Below are 21,744 nucleotides of genomic sequence, written 5' to 3' on the forward strand. Positions count from 1 at the left end.
TCCTCAAGGCACCTAAAAATTAGTCTGTACATATATCTGTACTGAAAATCCTTAGCTAAATATATAAAAAGGAAAGGCGCAGTACAATAGATAATAAAAAGTAGTCAAAAAATCAAATTTTTATTATATAGTATTCAGTTTTTTTATTCCTCCCCTTATTTTGCTTTAATTAAGCAGATAATATTTCCATTCTTTAAGTATGCAGAAGTCTACCTAGGAATGTGCTAAATTTAATGAAATATGTAGCATAGCATTCAAAATTGCCTGGACAGCCATTCACAGACTAAGACAATTGGATTACCCAAGACAGACAATTCACAAACAGGAATTATATGTTGGAGAGACTGGAAATCCCAACTGGTCTTGAAAATAGGGCAAGAAAGGAAAGATAGTCACCTGAAACTGTGGTAACTGAAGTGCTCATGTTCAGAGTTTCACCTTTTCCTTTTCATTTAATTCTCAAAGTAACCAGCACTCTGGGTCTTTTATTACTCTCTTCTCCAACAGTAGAAGCAGCATTAGCTGCTCCCCACACCCACATTTAGGAAAGTAAGCAAGAGGTCTATGCACATGGCCTGGTCTCCAGCTGCTGGGAGCTTGTATCCTAAGTTATATTTAAACTGCTAAGGCATCATTCTAAGTTCATTTAAGATAGATGGTTGAAGTGATGAGTGATGTTTAGTAATTTTTAAGAACTGGCTCTAACTGACATTAACAAATGACACCTGCTGATTTTTAAGCCACAAGAATACAACTTGTTAGCTATTCAAATAGGGTGGGCTTTTGCCCTCAAGTACACTTTTTAAAACTCATTCACATGTTACTGGGCACCCACTAGGAGCAAGGCACTGTGCTAGGCACCGTAAAGGGGGCAAACAGCAGGATATCCCAGCCTCAGGAGCTCAAACCAACCCACACAATTGCAGTGTGGGCCAGAGGAGTTGACCAGAGGAGTTGAGGTCAGGTGGTGGCAGTACAGGGAAGTGGTTCAGAAAGTGTGCTCCAGCTACAAAGACCGGTAGATGTCAAACCCAGAGATGGTCTTTTTCACTGTGTTCCTTAGTTTCTCTAAGCCACTGCAAAATGGTATCTTCATCATCAAGTTTCTGTTAGAATCAAATAAGCATACAAATAAAATACTGAATATGGTGCCAGCTTGTAAAAGGGCTCAAAACATCGTTGCTTATATTATTACTATGATTACTTCTATATAAAGAGTAGTTGTGCAAGAGAGCAAAGAAAAGGACTTTTCATTTATCTGAGCATGATGCTTTTGAGCAGTATTCTCACTGGGGACCATGGGGGCCTCTGGGCAGGACATTGCTTCATTGTCTAGGACTGCTTAGATATTGCACGACATTTAGCATCCTGGCCCCCACGGCAGCAGGAGGCTTGTAGTGCCCCATCATTGTGTTAAGCAGAAACTTTCTGATGCCCACACATTTCCAAACAGTGCCTGCAGGGGACTCCTACCCCATGGAGAACTGCAAACAGTTTAATTCCATTAATAAGGAATAGGAATGCCTGCCTGACTTTGAGGGTTACGTGGATGAGATACACTGGGCCTGGGGCAGAAAGAACAGGAAAGGAATGTTCAGGACAGTTTGGAAGAAGACACCTTTCCTGATGAATCCCAGGAGCAAAATTCCCAATGTCCCCAGTCAGGGCTTAAGTCAAGAAGCAAGGCAACCTCTTTGCAAATAAACTCAGCAGGTAGGAATTCTGCCATGAAGTCACTTCTTCAACAGGTTTACTGTTATGTAGTCGAAGCAGAAGGCAGTTATGTAAATTCAGATAATAACCTTATAGGACGACTTTCTAAAATCCTGATTTCTTTTATCTTCAACACACTGGCTAAGCATCCATTGCCTCCCATGTCTACAAAAACAAAATTTAAAAACTAAAATCATACACAAAAAGGTAACGATAGCAAAACAAAAAACAACATGGATTATGCCGAGAAAAACTCCAGCTTAATATAACCTAAACCTATCTCCCTCTCTGACAAAGTTTTCAAATCTGACACCACTTTCTTGTAGTCACAAGTCTTAAAACATCTGCAGGTAGGTCTTCTTTCTACTTCTGAGTTTCCTCTCCAGGACCTAACGTGTTTTGGTGATTTCAGAAAACATAAGAGGCATTTTTTTCCTTCATTTGTGCTTAGAAGTAGAGAGAAAGCAAGTTTTGTTACCTACATTTTGCAGATGGGATGACTGAGGTGAGAAGTGAGAAGAAATGCTTATTGGTAGAAGCCAATGGGACAAAAATCCAGACTGTCTACTTTCCAATCCAGAACTGTGGACCCTGTCTTTTAATTACAGACACATATGGCTACATGGCTGAAGTATCCTGCTGGAGGAATCCTCTGAGGTGGAAGCTCCTGTGAGCTCGACCTGCTTTCCAATCTCTCTCTAATCCGAGCCTACCCTGGAGACGCTGAATTGCTGGATACATTATCAACTGAAAAAAGAAAAATCTGTTTAGAAGGACACATATTTATATATCTGTTCACCATCTCTTTTTGAAGACTTTCTTCATCTCTTTGAAATGATTACATTAAATGGATGTGGTGCTAAAGTTAGACCAAATCTTCCAGTCAGGACGGGTTTCTTAGAATCCTTAGGTAAAGCGAATGTAAAACTCTGCATTAGGCTCACAAACATCAAGAATAATTCCATTTTTGCCAGTTGTTCTCCCATACACACTCGCTTCCCTAAGAAATGAGATCAGAAAAAAAAAAGAAAGATTATAATACCTTTCCTTTTCCTATCTCAAAAAAGGACAGATTTATAGGAAATACCTAAATTTGAATATTTTAGATGCAGATATAGAGTTTTAAAGCAAAACTGCCGTATATACCACATGCCTCCTCATAATATATGCTGGTAAAAATCTGTAAATAACAAGTTCACATTTTAAATTCTATTCATGAAAACCTATCCTCACCCTAGAAAGGAAGGAGATACCAGATCCAAGGAGGCAGGCTACCCTGTGTCCATTGTGCCTACTTATCTCTTTCCTTTCCAATTATGTGAAAGACTAAGAGGGAGAGGGGAATTTCCCCTTAGCAAAATGATAAGTTAATATATGATAAGAAAGTAATCTTTAGAGCTTTCCTTTTCCATAGAAGAAACCCAAATGTCATAATTCATTAATCAAAAAGAGGCGCTGGCAAGATTAGAGCACTCACTTTCTCACCCACCAACTCAGCAGAAGGATAGAAGGTACTCTTAACGCAAACAGTTTCCTGGGGCCCAAATAGTCAGCTGGGCAGCTCAGAAAGATTTCTAGTAATATTAAAAAATTTATAACCAACTACTCTCATTTTGCTTTTAAGGTCTGAAATGCACATAATGGAGATTCATTGCCTAAATTATTCACCTCTTCTCTTATATTACTTGCAAAGAAAAGAAACATTTTAAAAACAACATGAATTAACCAAAGATTCTTTTAGTTCTACTTTTAAAAAGTAATGCTATTTTAAAAAAAGTTTAACTGACCTATTCCAAAAGGAATAAAGGTTTCCTTTTTAATAAGTTGTCCTTGAGCATCAAGAAATCGATTAGGGCAGAAATCGTGTGGTTTCTCCCAAATGGATGGGTCTCTGTGTACTGACCACAAGTTGGGTAAGATTATTGTGTTTTTAGGAATGGTATAACCTCGGAGCACTAAAACAGACAAACAAAAAACACACAATGTCATTCAACATGCCATTTCTATTAATTCTCCCTAAAAACTATCTCAAAAATAAAAAATCTAGTTACATGCTCAGTATCTAAATTTGCAAGGTTCTTATCAATTGGCATCCTTCTCTCTTCACCTTCTCAGGATCTAGTCTCAGACAGAACACAGGAAGTCCTCAAATTAACGTTGAATGAATGAATTAAATCACATGATAAAAACATGACAATTAGGGGAAAAACTGAATCAAATAATAGGTCACTGTAAGTAAATTTTCTCTAAGAACACAAATTACTAATATGTACATACATTTTGACAGTTCACAAAGTCTTTCATAACCACAAAACAATATAGTGAGGAAGGCAGTCATCACAGGCTGGCATTGTGTACTTCAACATGTACTTTAAACAACTCCAAGAGATGCTGAGTACACAGGGTATCTGCGTTGCACCAAAGAAACTGGTGCCTGATCCAATCGCCTTTACAAGGGATTGCATCAGACAACTGCCTTAGTATAGATTCAAGCAACAATGTAATGGGCAGTCTCCAGAGTAGGTAAATTCCTTGTTACCAGAAATGTTTAAAGAGTTGTATGGCTGGCTATACAGCAAGGACAGGATCGAATGGAAACATTTCACAGTAGGTGAGAGGTTGAGACATACGACTCTAGCAGTAATTTTAAATATATTTTGTTTCTGTTGAAGAATTAGTTATACAAATTGAAGTAGGATAATATCCAGCTAAAATCCTTAATTGCACATTTATAACAGCTCTTCTGAAACCCCAAGAGGAGAGCTCAGAGGCACTTTTATCGATGCTGAAGTTGTTTTTGCCAATAAGACGACTGAAATTGCAGCATAATTTGTTTTGCCAGCATAAGCATTACATGCTCTGAGGGCTAGGACAGCTATTTATAAAACAAAGCAGAGCTGGAAAGCCCATACAACTAATAATGCACAACTGAGGGCTGAAACATTTCCTGTCCATTTGCTTCTCTGCTATGCAATGCTAAATCCTCAGAAAGGCCAAGGTCGGCAATGGTCACCAAACAAACAGCACCCCTCATTTCCACTGGGTTAGGGGGCTGTGCTTCCCTCAAAGGTGCTCAAAGGAGGAGGGCTCCGGACTTGCCTGTTTTCTCTGAAGTCCTATGAGGAATGGAGAGTGGCACCACCGCAGCCAGCCTCTGCACCTCCATGATGGCGGCTTCTGTGTATGGCATTTGGACCTTGTCGGCGAGAGAAGGGGCTCGGTCAGGACCAATGACCCTTTCAATTTCTTCGTGAACCTTTTCTATACAACAAAAAGGAAAGAGTAAACCAGGGAAGGGAAGCCCAGAAGAGAGCTGAGACTGCCTCACCCTCACACTCCCCATTCCCACTTCTGCACTGCTGAGAAGGTGCCAGTACCTCCCTGATTCAGCCTCAGTGATGGGAAACACGGGTCAGTACTGCAAGTAGAGACAGCCAGTTCCAAAGACCCTGCTCCACTCTGTGACTTTGTAGGAGGATAGCAGGTTTTGTACAGATATATAGAAGGACAAAAGAGAGCACTTGCATTCAGGAGCACCGTGAATCATCCCCTTTTATTGTGGTAGTTTGGAGCTGTTAGGTACCCCAGAAAATCATTTTCTTAAATTTAATCCATTTCTGTAGGTGTAGACCTATTGTGGGTGGGGCATTTGATTAGGTTACTTCAATTGAGATGTGACCCACTCCGTTCAAGGTGGGTCTTTATCCACTTTTGGAGTCCTTTATAAGAGAATAAAGCATACAGAAGCAGAGAGTAGAAATTAAGAGAAGCTTACAGAGAAATACCCAGAGAAGTTTAGAGAACAAGCCACAGATGGAAAAGCCAGAAGCTGAAACAATGAAATCCGGGAGCAAAGAACCAGGGAGCAAAGGACCAGCGGATGCAATCATGTGCCTTGCTACCTGACAGAGGAGCCCAAGCTCACCAGTCACTGGTCTTCAGAGAAGGTATCATCCTGTTGATGCCTTAATTGGGTCATTTTCATAGCCTGAGAACTGTAAATTTGCAAGCTATGGCATTCCCATTGTTAAAAGTCAATCTACTTCTTACGTACTGCATTTTGTCAGCTTTAGCAGGCGAAAACACGTATGAACACAGATTGACTCTCTAAGACTGTGACAATCTGTGGTAGCCCAAGTGACTCCCAAAGGTGCCCTCCTCTTGATGTTCACATCCGTGTATGGTGCCCTCCTGGGCACCTGTACCTAGTTGGTCTATGTGAATAAGGCAGAAGTGACCGCTGGGGAAAGGCAGCTGTCATGTCAAGCAGCTCAAAGGAAAGTTCCTTGTGGCAAGGAATTGAGGCCTCCAGTCAAGAGCCATGTGAGTGAGCAATTCTGGAATTGGAACCTTCAGCCCAGTTGAGCCTATAAATGACTGCAGCTCCAGCCAACATCTTGACTACATCTCTGTGACAGACCCTGAGCCCAAATCGCCCAGGCTGAACTGGCCCTTGGGTTCTGACTCTCAGAAACTTTGTGAGTAATAAATGTTTGTTGTTTTAATCTACTAAATTTTATGATACTTTATTACTCAGAAATAGATAACTGCTACAGGTAGGCAAAATCCCATGTGTGTTAGGCAGAATAATGGTCCCCCAATCCACATCCTAATTTCCAGAAGCTATGAATATGTTACCTTACAGGACAAAAGGGACTATGCAGATGTGACTAAATTAAGGACCATGAGATGGGGAGGTTATCCTGGGTTATCTCAGTGTACCTAGTCTAATCACATGGGTCCTTAAAACTGCAGTTTTTCCAGGGTGGGCAATGGTGGCTCAGTGGCACAGTTCTTGCCTGCCGTGCCAGAGACCCGGGTTCGATTCCCAGTGCCTGTCCATGCAAAAAAAAAAAAAAAAAAATTGCAGTTTTTCCTAGCTGAGTTTAGAGTTAGAGGGAGACATGACTAATGGTCAGAGAGATGCGGTGTTACTGGTTTTGAAGATGGGAGGAAAGAGGCCACGAGCCACAGAACGTGGGTGGCCTCTAGAAGCCATTTCTGGTAAGCAAATGGATTCTCTCCTACTTTTTAGCCCAGTGAGATCTGTGTTGAACTTCTAACCTAGAGAACTATAAGATAATGAAAGTGTGGCAATTTGTTACAGTAGCAATAGAAAAGGAATGCACCATCCTTCCTTGGACTCTTCTTCCATGACTGCCACCTCCATTTACTACCTGTTGGTATTGATATGGTGACCTTGTGAAAGTCACATAACTTCTCTGGGCCTCTGCTCTCCATTTTCAGAACAAGATGAAGTGATCCCCTTCACCTCTAAAATGTTATCCTTCGCTAAAGGTTTTTCTCTATCATAGATTTCATAGAGCACTGGACCTGTAGAGACTTTAAGGAGGGACGAGAAATCTATGACATTAGCTCCATTGTCTAGGAACATAAGGGTTCGCTGTTAATGTCTTAGCACTTCCTCTAAGATGCAAGAATTTCCATTTCATTTTCCAGGTTGAAGACATTGCTTAGTCCTGGGAGTCACAGGATCACAGAGGTTGCTGACCTTGATTTAAATAACCTGGTTTTGCCATGAATAAAGTAAATAAGTATTAATTACCTTGTACATCAGGGTTCAGTGACATATACAGAAGGCACCAAAGCAAAGAGTTGGTTGTGGTATCAGTCCCGGCAATGAAGAGGTCACCAATGATATGAAATAAGTATTCTTCATCAAAACTGCTGCTGCTGTTATGTTTCCTCTCTTCCTCCATGTGAAGAAGGTACATATCTATGAAGTCCTGAGGGTTGTCTACATCTAGAGACTCTTGATGATCTTTGATGATTTTTTTAAGGAAAATGGTGATATCCTTTTCAATTTGTCTTAATTCCTTAAATGGTCCAAATGGAAGGTAATAAAGCCAGGAGCATATATTGATCAGGAGGACCTGGCTGTTCAGAGAGATTTCCAACCCGCGTGACATAAAATCAAGCATCTTCTTAAATTGGCTATTGGCATAGTCAAAGCGCTGGCCAAAGCACAAAGAGCAAATGATGTTAGAGACAGCGCTGCTGACAATGGGGAAAGGACTGAAGGGTTCTTCTCCGTGCTTTTGCATTTCCTCTTTCACATATTTGAACTCCTCAATAATCTTGGGCTCCAAGCTAAGCTTTCCCAAGCCAAAATGACGAAGAGTTGAATGTGAGAACTTCCTCTGTTGTCTCCAGACTGGACCATAATGTGAGAACACAATCCCTACAATAAGACAGAAGACAGTAAGAACAGAAGGCGAGAGAGACTGATACCTGATAATGCTGAACATGAACTATGATGAAGTGTATTCTCTGTTAAGTCACTTGTGCAAAGTTCACACACAGGGTCACAGATAAAGACCACCAGCCCAGAATGATCAAGCAATATTTAGTTATCAAGATAGTATATGTTTCTTTCTTTTTTTTTAATTCAAATATATTAGTAATTTTTTTTTTTTTTTACATCTGGTGGTAGGTCTATGGGTATTCATTACAGTAGTCTTTTACTTTTTGGCATTTCAGAAATATTCCAACCTAAAAAATTATAAGACAATAGTTATAAGAGAATTATAAGATAAAATAAATTTTAAAGAAAGCGGGATTATTCGGTTTGATGTTAGAAAGGCAATTTAGTTTTTATCTGAAGCATAAGAACCAACTGTTTTCTGTCCCCATAGGCAGAACTGGAAATTTGAGATAAATATAACATTCACTTTTCCAATTTAATATGTTCTTAAATATTGTCATAAGTTACAAAGGAGAGCTTAGATGGCTCTCTCTGAATGTCTTAACAACGAGGCTGGATTCTTATCTTTTAACGAGCTTGGGTGGCCCTGGCTGAAAGTGGATTAGATCACTTCCCATTTCTCTCTGGCTTTTAGATTCTTCTTGTAAGATGATAATAGTTTAAGATGAGGAAAGAGAAGAAGGAGGAGAGAACATTTATGAATAAAAATATCAGGGATTAAAGACTTAAAAACAGGTCAAATAATAAACAACATAAAGAAATGGTCTCTTCTTTCCTCTTGTCCTTTATGACTACAAACAATATCTAAGCAAACCAGATACATCTTCAATGTCTCATTCAGTGTTTTCAATCAAGATTTTTAATTGTATCTTGGAAATATCCCCAAAAGGATGGTATGTTTCTAATCACAACAAAACTCATATCCAATTAGGAGAAGTTGCTATAAAGGCTGTTATTATAGATAATGATTCCTGGTGAAATGAAAAGCAGTGAGTCTCAATTTCCAAAATTAGTGAGAATTTCAAAACGCTGTATTTCAGAAGAGTGAATCCAGTCTTAGAAAACACTTAAGGGCAGAAACGTCTATATCTAAACACTATCTAAATACCCACATTCTGAACATTATGAAAAGAAGTAAGCTTTGCAATGGATAACATACGAGGGCAGGAACCAGATCTGGCTGTGTTCACTATTAAAATCCCTGCAGCTGGCATAGTGCTGGGTACACAGAAGGAGCTTATCAAATATTAAGTGAATAAATGAACCACCCAATTGGATTAGAACCATTCACCATCCAGTTTGGAATCTAATAATTGGCAGTTAATCTAAAAGGCCTGTTGTTTGGCAACCGTCCTAATTTAAAAACAACTGAACTCATTAACGTCTTGTGCAACTGTATCTTATTTGATTCTCACATATTATATTATACATACATACATCACCATCAAATACAACAAAATTGCTCTCAGATATTACATCAGATTTTTCTCAAACATTCCCTGTTTCCAATCACCTGTTTAACCCTTTTATTTTCCATTGTGTGTTTTATCATTTCAGACACTTCTGCTTTCTTCACTTTTAAACTACCTTGGTTTTGCTAGTTTCAAGGACATGCACCATTCATTCATTCTGAACGCCTACTATTTGTTGGGCTTTGGGGTGTTGGGGATACAATTGAAAATGAGATTAAAAATCTGCTCTGGAATGAATTTTTTTTTAAATTGCTTAATAGTTAACTTTCTTATAATCTCTAATACTCTATAAATTCAAATGCCTCAATATAAAAATCTATGTGGTCAAATATGTCAGATAACCGATTAGTTTTACTCTTTCCCACTGATCCCCATTGGAACCTTACATACTTTTGCCCAAATCCGCACTGGTTACTCTCTAAATCTTCTGGGAAGGCACTCTCTAATGACTTCCATTAGCCATAATTTAGGAGTTTCCTTTGACTTTCTCCTACGTTAGAACCACTTCCTGGATCCCATGTTGTCTTCTTTCTTATTCTAATTCCTCATTTTGCTGAAGTATATCCTCTAGTCTTTGCCCAAGAAAGGATGCGTGAGAGGTAAATTTCTTAAGATTTTGTCTGAATGAAATGCAACTATTTTATTTTTTGCACTTGACTGATACTTTTTTTCTCAGAACATTGAAGGCATTGCTGCTAAGAGCAGATTTCTGAGTCATAAAACCCGTACATCTTCAAAATTACTAGACATTGCCAAGTTATTCTATCAAGTGTACCCAGGAGAAAAAGTTGGAATGTGTTCAGATGCAGAATATGTGCTAAGGGAATATAAAACCTTGAAATAGACAAGTCTGCTCAAAAAAAAAAAAGCCTCAAATTTAGCACATCTGCCTAATTTCTTTCTAATTAAATACAATATTATATATATATAATATTTAATATATATTATATATGTTATATGTAATTATGTTGACTATGTGTATTTATAGACTAGACAACAATGAAAGCATTTTGCTATTACTATATAAAGTCAACTTCGTTTTTAAATCTTGGAAAATTATTGGAATGGTGCTATATGAACAATCAATAATGTTTCTTTTTAAATTTTGACTTTTATTTTTTGATGTGGAGAGAAATATATCTAAATTTCTTAATTATTTTACTTGTGTGTTTATAGCTATCTTAGAAGTTATGTCATTCAGATATCTGTTTATGCATCTCTAGCTATACATTTATCTGTGTATCTACATGTAAAATAAAATACATTTTCTCTGCCAGCATCTAGAAGACAAATTTTCTTGTTTTACTTTGCTGATGACCAGGCTTGTGTGTTCTTTGTCTAACACACATTTTCACTTAGATTAGGCCCTTCAAGAACTGTCTTTAACCATGGTCAGGTCTTTTCCTGCTGAGTATTCAGAGGCAAAGTACTGCTGGCCCTTCTCCTCTTTTCTTGGACAAATGAGTTGTCTCTTGCCAGCTTCAGGATTTGATGATAATTTTAACTACTCCCTCATTGTTTGAGATATCTCATAAGACATCTCTGCTTTATCCTATTTCCTACAGTTTCTCAAGAAACTTTATTTTTCCATTTTTCAGATGCAGATATCACCTACTCACCATTGTCATCTAGGAAAATACCCTTCTATCAGTTCTCCCAACATTTATTTACAGTCTTATATATTCTAGATACTAAGAGCATATAGATTTAAAAGACACAGTCCCTGTTCTCAAGATACTTACAGTCTTGTGAGGACCTGGGTAAGCCAACAAACCTAATACACTGTGGTACGTTGGAGGTGTTTTGGTCGCAGTGTAGACATAGGAGATGGAGCAACAAATTACCTGAGGGAAGTCAACTCTTCTCAAAAGAGATGACATCCAGGCTGCTAATGTAATTTGAAAATAAGGATGAATACAGAGACACATTTTAGATAAATAGAAGAACTTGAGCAAAGTTAAAGAGGGTGTTTTCAAGAAAGGTTAAATTGTCTTCAAGGGGAAAGGCAAGAAAATGGAGGAAATATTCTCAGAAGGTGCTAAGATACGAGAACTGCCATTTTTGTACATGAACTAATTGGAAAAAATAAGTTCAAGAAAGAAGACGTGACTAGACAGGCATTGCCTGAGAATGGTAGGGATAAGTGCCATGGACAGAATTAATGGCCTCAGTGTTTCAAATGTGACAAACACCTACAGTGAAGCCAGAATGGCATAGAATCTTAGGAGTTTCAGAAGAGGAACAGACACAGCCTACAATTGTTGGCATCTTCTCCATCCTTACCCCCGAAAAGCACAAAGACTTGACTTTGAGGAGGATAATAACATGAAAAATAAAAATGGCTTCAAAGCCATCATTAGGAATGATTATTGCCTCAAACTGGTTTAGGGAAAAAGGGCATCTGCTCTTGGAACCACACAACAAAAAGGGCAGGTGTCACCATCTCTGAGAATTCTTCTCCCCAATACCTACTTTTCACATTTCTTTGCCTTCATTCTTTCCTACTAAACTAGATTTACCCACAAAGAAGCTATCTCGAAATGCCTGCTATTCCTCAGCTCCAACAAGAAAAATTCTGTGGAAGTAGTCAAATGAATCTTATCAGACCCCCTGGTGATATGAATTTGGGGCTCCTTAAGTTTATTGTGTGGCTTGATGTTGATGCCATGAGTATTCATGAGTATAAATCTCTACCCCAAAACCATGTGAGAACAGATCTGTAGTTATGAACCCTTCAGTTCTATGCTCATCTCCCAGACTAATCACTGTTGGAAGGAGTAAAGATTTTTTTTTATCAATCTACCTTTGATCAGAAGTCCATCCCTGGACTTATCACTCTTGGCCAGGGAAGAAAGTTCATGTAAAGATTGGGCAGGTCCAGTCCAAACTACAGTTAATGCTTGTGAGAGGTGCTGGGGGACTAAGAGTACCTCACAAGAGGATACTCTTCCCAGAAGAATGAGTGCTAAGCAGTTGAGACACAAAAACCCATCTCTAACCAAATATGGGATAAACCAAATGCAATATGATACATTCTCACAAAGGACAATTACATAGCTCTTATAAGTTTTATAGGAGAATATTGAATGATATGAAAATATGCTCACAGTGCTTTAAGTGATAACAATTTTAAAGAGAGAAAGGGTAGGATTCCATTTTAATAAAGCAAATACATTTTTTAAAATGCATGTACATATAGAAAAAAGACTGGAAGGCGAGACATAAAAATAATGTCAATAATGGCTATGTCAAAATAATATTGATTACAGATGATTTTTAATCTTTTTCCCTTTTCTATCTGTCATGTTTTTCAACAGTAAATATATATTATAATAAAATTATGTAAACATTATCAAATTTTATACAGTTATATATTAATCACATAAATATTTTCACCCTCCTAAAAAGCAGAGAAAGTATATTTGCCCTTTCCTTGCTTAGGGTCATAAAATCATTCCTTTTTAATGTGAATTCAGGGCCTCCTGATATGAACACATAATAATTGCAAATACATATTTCACTGTATTTTCAGTTATCTTGTTTTCCTTGTACATTTTCAAATTCCCCAGATGAACTTTCATTTTCACTTCCTAATTTCATTTTGCATCTTGTTTCCCTTTGAAATAGCCAGGACTGACTTACTGAGCCATCCCTACTTTTAGACTTCTTCAAAATTTGCTTTCTCCTCCCATTTGTATGGCTGTGCAATTTGCTTTATTGACTCTAAGTCTCTGTCAATCTTTTAATAGTTAAGTATTTTTTCCTTCTGTCTTGTCAATGATACTGTTTGAGCTATAAAAGGTTTCAGAACTCAAGTCAATAGTCCCTTTCCAGCCCTTCCACTCAGTGCCCCACAAACAAAAATCAGAAAGGACCTGATTTCTATCAAGAAGGAAACAGATAAATAAAGTGATACAGTCCATTTAATGGAATACTGCACAATGTGGATAAAGCATAAATATTTTAATAACAAAAGCTAAAGGTAAAATGATACTTTATTAATATATGACGTATATGCTTTGTTTCTTTAAGAAGGAAATAAAGTAGAATGGTTCATTAACAGGAACTAAAAAAAAGAAATCCAAAGATACATGAGAGACTAATGTCTCGCAAGATGGTTACCTGAATTGGATATAAAATAGCCAAAAAAAGGACAGAGGCTCTAGTACTTGCTGAGACCATGGTTGACCTCACAATATTGAAATTTGATAGACATTCAGTGGTTTGCTTTTAGAATTCAGCTTGTGGAAATATTACCCTAGAATGAAAATATTAGTGTTCTCCATTCAGAAAAGCTTAAATGACTCTATTTAAATTTGGTTTAAATTTTTTATTTTTTTTTTAATATTCCCACCCCCAAAAAGAATGTATTCAAAAATCATGTAATTTCACTGCTTGACTTAAAAAAAAAGTTTCTTTTGTGTTAGGGATAGAATATTCCTTAATTGTCAGGTAGTGAAAGAAAGCCTTCCCAAATAAACATCATGGGTTTTGATCACTTAGAAAATTATAGGGATTATCTATATTCAATATCACCTGGAAGGAGATTTTTTAAATTCCCAACTGTTGAAAATACCTGTATTTCCTAACATATAGACTCCTTTCTGCAATGATAGGCTGGTGCAACAAGATAAAAAAACTGGCACAATGTTGAGTTCAGACCTTCAGAGTAAAGTTATTAAGTGGTTGGCAGTTCAACTGCCAAACGATCTGAACTCAATAAATTGCTTATGGCATGACAGATTTCAACCTAATTTACACTATGTTTAGTAGTGTAATGAGAGTTTAGTACTTCAGCATACTTAAGGGTAAGGAAAATAAATAAAACAAAGTTTTTTTGTAATATAGTTTAAGCCCTCAGAAATAAACTCTATCATGCTAAGAACAGCTAATCCACAACAACATGGCACCAAAGATATACAGATACCACGGCCTGAATTTCAGCATTTTTCTTTCTTTGGAATAGCAATCATTATGAAGTTTGGTTTACTAGTGCAAACTCATGTGTGCAACTCCTCCACATACATCCCAACTTCACATATCTTGGACATCTGTGTATCAAAAAAAAAAACAAAAAAAACCCCAGCATAATGAGTAGGAAGTCAGCTATCCCACCTGATCAAAAGCAAAGTGTTCTCAGTTATAAGGCTTTTCTATAAAAGGGTCTTCAAAGTCTGAATAGGCCACACAAAGAATTTTTAAAATGCTACTGCTACTTTAGGAGGCCCAAATATACTATCTGAATCATAAGTGAGAAGCACTTCTGTTTCAGTGAAAAACAATGACTTAAAGTCAGGGTAAAAAATTTCACCTAAAAGAAAGTATGACTGAGTAAATGATCTCACCCTCTTTCCCTAACCCATAGAAAAAGACTACAAACTTTTCTTTCAAAGCACGATGAAAAAGGTTTAAACAGATAATTTTAAAATGGCCTTCAGAAAATCTTATTACTTTTTCTAATCAAGTAAATAAAACTTTTTCTAATCCCTAAAGTCAACGAATGACATAGGCAAATGAATGTATAACATAGAAAACTCAAGAGCTAGTGGTTAACACAACACTAGAAAAGGTAACAGGATAAAAAAACTGTAACAAAGTCACAAATGGCAGAACAGCAGCCCTCTGAAATCATAAGCAGCCAAGTTCAGGAGTGATATGTCTGCTTTCAAAGTAACAGTTCTTTCCTCAGTGAGGAAGGACACATTAGGAACAGTGATTTGTGTATCATTTTCCTCCAGCTTCCTAGGATACATTAGAGGGAAGAGAACAACCTGCACCTAGACCTGAGCCATTTGATTCTGATAGTCAAAGTGAACTAGGCATTTCTTCCCCAAAGTTAAAAAAAAAAATACCTTAAGAAGAATAATTTTCTATGAATTATTCTATATTTCAGATTTCTTTTAATGCAAAAATTTAATATAAACTGATCAATAAATTATAAGCTAATTTACCAGTATGAAAATACCCACACTAGTTTATTAAAATTATAAGACTATCTTTAAATTCATAAAAATGCTTGTGTGCTGGGTGACTATAACTATAGTTTCAGAGTTTTTTGGGGGAATTTCATGTTAAACAGAAGCGGAGAAACTAACACTGTTGGGAAGAAAAAAAGCCATTATCCTAACTTACTACTATTTTTAAATGGTCAAGAGTTGCCACATTTGGGGGCTAATTCTTTGAAGTGTCGTTTAGAATATCAGTTAAAATGTTTGAACAGGTAAAACCTGCTGCTGTCTATACCGTCGTGTCCGCAGGTGAAGCCAGGTGAAAAGCCACACTGAGTTCCATTCATTCAGTCTCAGCCACAGCCTTCGCAGCAACGCATCAGCGCAGGGGCGCCATCTCCGTTACTGAAGCCCACGATGGCAGCTACTTCGGTAACACAGTCCAAGGTCAGGGGCTCATCCAGTGCTGTGGCTGGAGGCTCGGGGCGCCTTGTCTGGATAATTTTGTTTGGGTATTTTGTTTCTTCTTCCTCTTCAGTTTCACTTTCACAGACATGAACCTCCACGCTTGGGGTTGACTCAGTTCTTGCATGAAGTTCATATTTCTCTCCTGGTCCCATTTGGCAACAGCACAGAGTAAGTCATAACTTTTACTTACATTCTCGCTCCACTTCCATCCCAGCGGAGGAAACGCTGAAGGAGAGATGAGGAACTGTTTGACAGGCTGCGGCGGAAGTAAATATGATTCGTGTTTCAGTGGACATTTGTATCTGTGCAAAATACAGCTTCAACTTTTTCCCATGGAAGTCTGTTTCATGGAGTTCTATTCGAGCTCTTGCTGCTGCTTCAGCTTTGCTGAAATTAATTCTGACTCTTCTAAAGCTATTAAACAACTGGAATGTCATCGATGGTTAAAAAAAAATGCTTAAAACTCTCCTGCTCTTGTACCTCAAACACAGCTTCATGGACACTGCAAGCAAAAAAGTGAGGTAGGCAGATCACTTAAATCCATCATCTCTTTCAAATCATCTTCATTTTCACCCAAAACCATCTCTTCTTCCTCTTCTCGGTCACAGCTACAGAGATTTGACTGGCTGTCTTTGCACGATTTCATAGTGTCCCTTAGCATTATCCCTTAAAAGCAGCTCTTAAAAAAATAAAAAAGTAAAAAACCAAAATAATAATAATAATTATTATAATAAATAGAGCAAACGAAAAATTTTTTAAAAGCAGTTTTTTCCCGTTTTTTAAATTCTAGGTTGTTTTTAAAGTTCAGGCACTTAAACACCGCACCCGGCTACTGCAGGAAGGAATGAGGCCCGAGGCGCCCGGGCGCCGCTCGGCAGAAGCTAGGCGCGGGGTAGAGCAGGGGGACGCCAGGGACCGAGAGCCGAGAGCCGAGGAGGCGAGGAGAGCAGAGGCAAGTGTGGCGTGCAGGGGCGGTTGCCGGGCCAGCAGGAGCAGCCGCCTCCGCGGTGACGCCAGCTGCGTCTGGCGCCGATATGTGCGTTTTTTTTTTAACATTGTTTATGGATCTGAAGCAAATCTGAGCGGTGGATAAATGAGTTTATATTGTCCTTTGAACTTTACATTTGAAATGTTTTTATAATAAAAATGTGATGTGTATTGATTGCATACTTTGTCATGGTTTGTATGGTGTGTGAATATATCTCAATAAACGTGCATTTAAAAAAATGTGATGTGCAGAAATTTTTTAGAAGATAAGAAATAGACTACACTTAAGCTGAAGCGTTGTTTTAGTAGCCTTGCCTCTGATTTTCTTTTCCTGCCCAGGAAAACAATCAGGTTGATGATTGAGGATGTAGATCAAAGCTGGTATAAAATATCTTTACGGCCTTTCTGGCTTACTACAGCTTTTATGAGTATGAAAGGACAACAATCTAATTAGGAGATTTTGAAAAATCCAAATATAATCATTCCCACTTATACAACTTATGACAAATAAGCTAAGCTAATGATTTCCAGCATTTCTATGCACATTCCAGTTTATGAAATATCCTCTGTACTAGCCTTTGACAGGAAATTCTTCAAAACTGCCTTGCAATCAATATGTAATAAAGTTATTGTCTTTTAATATGTCTTTTGTAGTATGGTCCACACATCTTGTTTCGGTAGCTTGGCCTTTTTCTCTGAGGGCCTCCCTTCTCCGGGTTGACTGTGCTGTCCATTTCTTGGTCTGTGAAGCCTGCTTTTAAATCTTCTGCTGTTTCGCCCATGGGTGTGATGGTTAGGTTCTAGTGTCAACTTGGCCAAGTTGTCTGGTCAGACAAGCACTGGCCTGACCATTGCTGCAAGGATATTTTGTGGCTGGTTAATAAACCAGAAGGCTGGTGTATTAAATCATCAGTCAGATGACTGCAGCCGGGACTGATTACATCTGTGACCAACTGAGGGTATGTCTCCCGCAGATGAGAAAATTTAATCAGCTGAAGACTTAAGGAAGCAGAGAGACCCTTTCATTGCTTCTTCAGCCAGTAAGCCTTTTCTGTGGAGTTCATCAAGACCCTTCATTGGAGCTGCCAGCTTCACAGCCTGCCCTGTGGATTTTGGACACTTCCATTCTCACAGGTGTGCGAGACACCTTTTTAAGGTTACAGATATCTCTTGTTGGTTCTGTTTCTCTAGAGAACCCTGGCTAATACAATGGGCCTCCTGAAATAAACAGACATTCTTTCCCTTTTATTCTTTGTGTTCAAAAATATTCCATTAGAAAAAAATTCAACTCTCTCTATTTTGTTTTTCAGATGAGCAATGGTTATTCCAAGTTCAGTCCACAACCATTTTCTTTGTGACATTTCGTTCTTGCTTTACCTTCTCTTGTCAATCACCTTCACCAGCCACAGAATTCTTTCCCAGCACATTCACACATCTACTAGAATATCAGAGCAGCGTTGCCTAACACATCATGTCTCTCAGGAAAATGAATTTTTTGTTAAAACACTGAAGCACCAAGTTATCTCAGTTTCCCAGCCCCATCCTAAATAGAGATCTAACAATAAGCAGTGATCCAACTAATGCTTAGACAGTGTCTTAATATAGATTCCTAATCAAACTACATACCCACCAAGAAGCACTTTGACAGACATGCTAACATTTATGTTAAATGCTAAATGTTAATATTTGGGCACTGTGCTGTCAGGATCACAAAAAAGAACATCTAATTCTGACTTTCACGGAGTCTAGAGGAAGGGATAGGTGAGCAACACAAATTACAATATAATGTGATAAGTTCAATAAAAGATGTATGCACACATTCATCCACTTCTTGATTACCTCCTGTGTGACAAGCAGTGGAGGTATAATAGTGGTTAACAAGATGAGCAAAATCTTGCCCTCACAGAGTTCACATTTCAGTAGCAGGCAGGGGTGGTGATAGGCTAAGTACTTTCAAATTGTTCAATGAATGAAATAAGGTGTAGTACTGGGCAATGGGTAAAACAGGACTAAAAGGTGATAAATGGCTTTCAAGGCCTGAGGAGTGACAAGGAGGTGGCCAAGTGAAAATTATTTCAAATGCTATAGTTTGAGGCAGGCAAAATTGGCAGAAATCAGCTTAGTGCATCTGGAGCAGAAAGGCCAGTACAAGTAAAAGGAGAATAGAAAGAGATAAAAAAAAGACAGAGAGGGGCCAGTTCCTTCAGGGCACAATAGGTCAGCTATAGAGTTTGAAGTAGTTTGTTTCAAAAGGGGAAGAACATGATTTGATTCATGATTTTTTAAAAATAGATCCTTCTAGCTGCTATATGGATAAAAGACTGGAGTGGAAACAGGCTAGTTAAGAAGTATCTGAAATATAAGGTGAGAAATCATAGTAGCTTGGATGAGGGTGGAGGCTTTGGGGATGGGGAGAAGTGGATGGATGCAGGATATATGTTGGTAGTAAGAATTGGCAAGATTTGATGAATAACGGGAAACGGGATGGGGAGGGGGGAGGGGGGCTTGTGATGGACCAGTGGTATCATAGAGAGAAGCTCACAGAACATTTCTTCAAAGAGATGACATTTAAGCACAATCTTAAAAGTGGATTGGAATTCTCCAGGCAGTGAAGAGATTGGAAGAAAATTTTAGGTTGTAGGAAGACATCAGGAGAGGGTGAGGTATGAACGGGGACATTTGTTTTTCAGTGGGCCATTTACAGTACTATCATAATCATCATTACTATTATGTGTTTAAAATCCTGATGCAAAATGCTGGCTTTATCAGAGTCTAAAAAGCCTGGATCTCTTTATGCCACATTGCAGGATTGGGAAGTAGCAGTTCATGTACTTACTAAATACTTGTTGAGCTCCTTCTATGTTGCCAGGCAGGACAAATAATATTGTCCCCTTAGAAGTCAGTCTAGTGGTGAAGACCCACATCCAGGACTAAGGTTACAAAATTATTTAACCTCAGTTTTGAGAAGTGCAAGGAAGGAAAAGAACATAGTGCAATGAGACTGGTTCTTAAGGGAGCCTAACCTACTTGGAGAAGCAGTGAAAAAAGGATTCCCTGAGGAAAAGACATTTAAACTGACACCTGCTTGATGGGGAAGAGTGACTCAGACAAAGAAGTCTGGGACCTATGCCAAACAAGAAGGCAGAGGGACTCACACACACACACAAAAGCTAAGAGTTAAGGAAAGGGTAAATTTGATATTCCATTTTAGCAGATATGTTTCCCAACCTGCACAAATGCCCAATTTAAACTGCCATAAACTGGAATCACAGAGGCAATAAAACCAGCTTATTCGGTTTACTAACAGGCCTCTAGCACAGTTTCTGGACCTTCTATCTCACAGGAAAAGATCTCTGTTCCCTTTACTCAAAACTCACGAAGTAAAAGAACAGTCATCCCTATTTCCCACGTGACCAAAGTTTCTCCCCCGGATCACACGTACACTGAAGTCTTCTTCTGGGAAGGAGTAAATATCCTCTGATGGATGGAACGTGGCTTAACACCTTTTAGTCCATCCCCTCTCTCCATTTCCCAATGGGCTTCCTACTCCCGTTCAGATCTAGAAATCTGAACGAGTCCCATCCATGATAGGATCTTAGAGGCACAGGGAAGGATATGCCTCTTAGAGGCAGGACACGGGTGTCCAGCCAAAAGGGTGCGCGCGGCTGGAAGGGGTGGCTGGAACCGCAGCCCCGGCGCTCCTGGATCCCCGTCCACCGCCTCGCGCGATCCCACAGCCCCTGACCCCGCTCACCCTTCTCCTTTGTTACGATGGAGATGAGCGGCATCCGCGGGCGGTCACTGCAGACTTCGGCCTGCTGCACCAGCGCCTCGCGCACGCTGTGGAAGTCGTTGAGGACCACCACCAGGTGGTGGCCGACGAAGAAGCTGAAGACGCTGCCGTATAAGCGGCCCAGTTTGTCCAGGAGCACCTGCGGGCACAGGGCCGCGGTCTCCATCCCCGCGGCCCTCGCGTGGCGGTACACCCAGATGTGCTGCCTGAGGAAGGGCGGCAGCAGCACGAAACCAAGGTTGCCCACCAGCGGCCAGGGCGTGGGCCCAGGGGGGATGCCCCGCGCCCGGTGCGTCTGCAGCCAGCTCCAGCCGAGCAGCGCTGCGAGGCCGAACAGCAGCAGCGCGCCACCGGTGGGATCCCGCCCGGGAGGCGCGCCCAGAAGGTTCAGAGGCCAGGGTGGGCTTCCTGCCGAGGATCGCGGCGGCCCGAGCGAGTCCATGGCTAGTGCACAGGGGCGGACGTCAGCACGCGCAGCCCTTTATCTCTAGGCGACCGCAGGACAGCTGCGCGCAGGACACCCGCCGGCGGCCAACTACCCCGAGGAAAGTCCGGGGCGGGGCAGACAGCGGCTGGAGCCGCGGCGGATTGGCTGCACCTCCCGCATTCTCCCCGCCCCTTCCAATCAGCAAGGCCGGAACGGAACCCGTACGCGCCCCGCCACCCTGCGGGAGAGGTCAGCCAGAGAGCAGAATGCGCAATCTGAAGGTGTGCCCCCAAAGTCCTGTTGCGCCCCTCTTCTGGGTCCAGGTTAAAGGTGACCCAGCGAAAGATAAAGGTGTTTGCATCATGAACCCTGCGCTTTGATTGGCTGTCGCATTTCCTTGAGTCAATAATCAGTTGACAAACGAATGGCTATTGAGAGCATAAACCGTGCCCAAGTTTTGCACGGCGCTAGAGAGACGACGGTGAACAGGCTCCCGAGATGACAGCCTCAACACCAGCACCACTGCCTTGATTAGGAGCGTGGAGACCCCGCCTTACCCCGAAACAGATTTGCTGTAGGACGTAGTAGCAAAAAGACAGGGTTATTTCTTGTTCCAAACAGGATTCCCCGGAAAAAAGGACCGTGTCCTCCACCCAGAAGCAGCTGGGTGACGGGAAGTCGACGAGGTGTAGAATTTGTTGGAGTAGGCA

The 21,744-nt window shown here is 39.9% G+C and overlaps 1 protein-coding gene and 1 pseudogene across 1 annotated transcript; both read right to left on the bottom strand.

The window, feature by feature from the left end:
* Nucleotides 1-961: 961 nt before the first annotated feature.
* Nucleotides 962-21,372, bottom strand: CYP2U1 (cytochrome P450 family 2 subfamily U member 1). The gene is made up of 5 exons (XM_077142598.1): nucleotides 20,569-21,372; nucleotides 7,280-7,915; nucleotides 4,813-4,974; nucleotides 3,501-3,668; nucleotides 962-2,713 (listed from the first exon to the last, which is right to left on the bottom strand). The coding sequence occupies exons 1-5, from the start codon at nucleotides 21,047-21,049 to the stop codon at nucleotides 2,535-2,537; spliced, it is 1,626 nt and encodes a 541-aa protein (XP_076998713.1). The 5' UTR covers nucleotides 21,050-21,372; the 3' UTR covers nucleotides 962-2,534.
* LOC143668445 (calcipressin-3 pseudogene) lies at nucleotides 15,438-16,595 on the bottom strand (annotated as a pseudogene).
* Nucleotides 21,373-21,744: the final 372 nt, after the last annotated feature.

This window comes from Tamandua tetradactyla, chromosome 24 (assembly GCF_023851605.1).
Source record: "Tamandua tetradactyla isolate mTamTet1 chromosome 24, mTamTet1.pri, whole genome shotgun sequence".
In the NCBI taxonomy this organism is placed as follows: domain Eukaryota; kingdom Metazoa; phylum Chordata; class Mammalia; order Pilosa; family Myrmecophagidae; genus Tamandua; species Tamandua tetradactyla.

Excerpts from the sequence above, each read along its gene's own strand:
- CYP2U1 (XM_077142598.1), bottom strand. The coding sequence starts at position 21,049 with ATGGACTCGCTCGGGCCGCCGCGATCCTCGGCAGGAAGCCCACCCTGG. Across the intron at positions 7,916-20,568 it reads CATCGTAACAAAGGAGAAGG|GGATTGTGTTCTCACATTAT; the intron begins GTGAGCGGGGTC and ends GTCTTATTGTAG. Across the intron at positions 4,975-7,279 it reads ACTGAACCCTGATGTACAAG|AAAAGGTTCACGAAGAAATT; the intron begins GTAATTAATACT and ends TTTGTTGTATAG.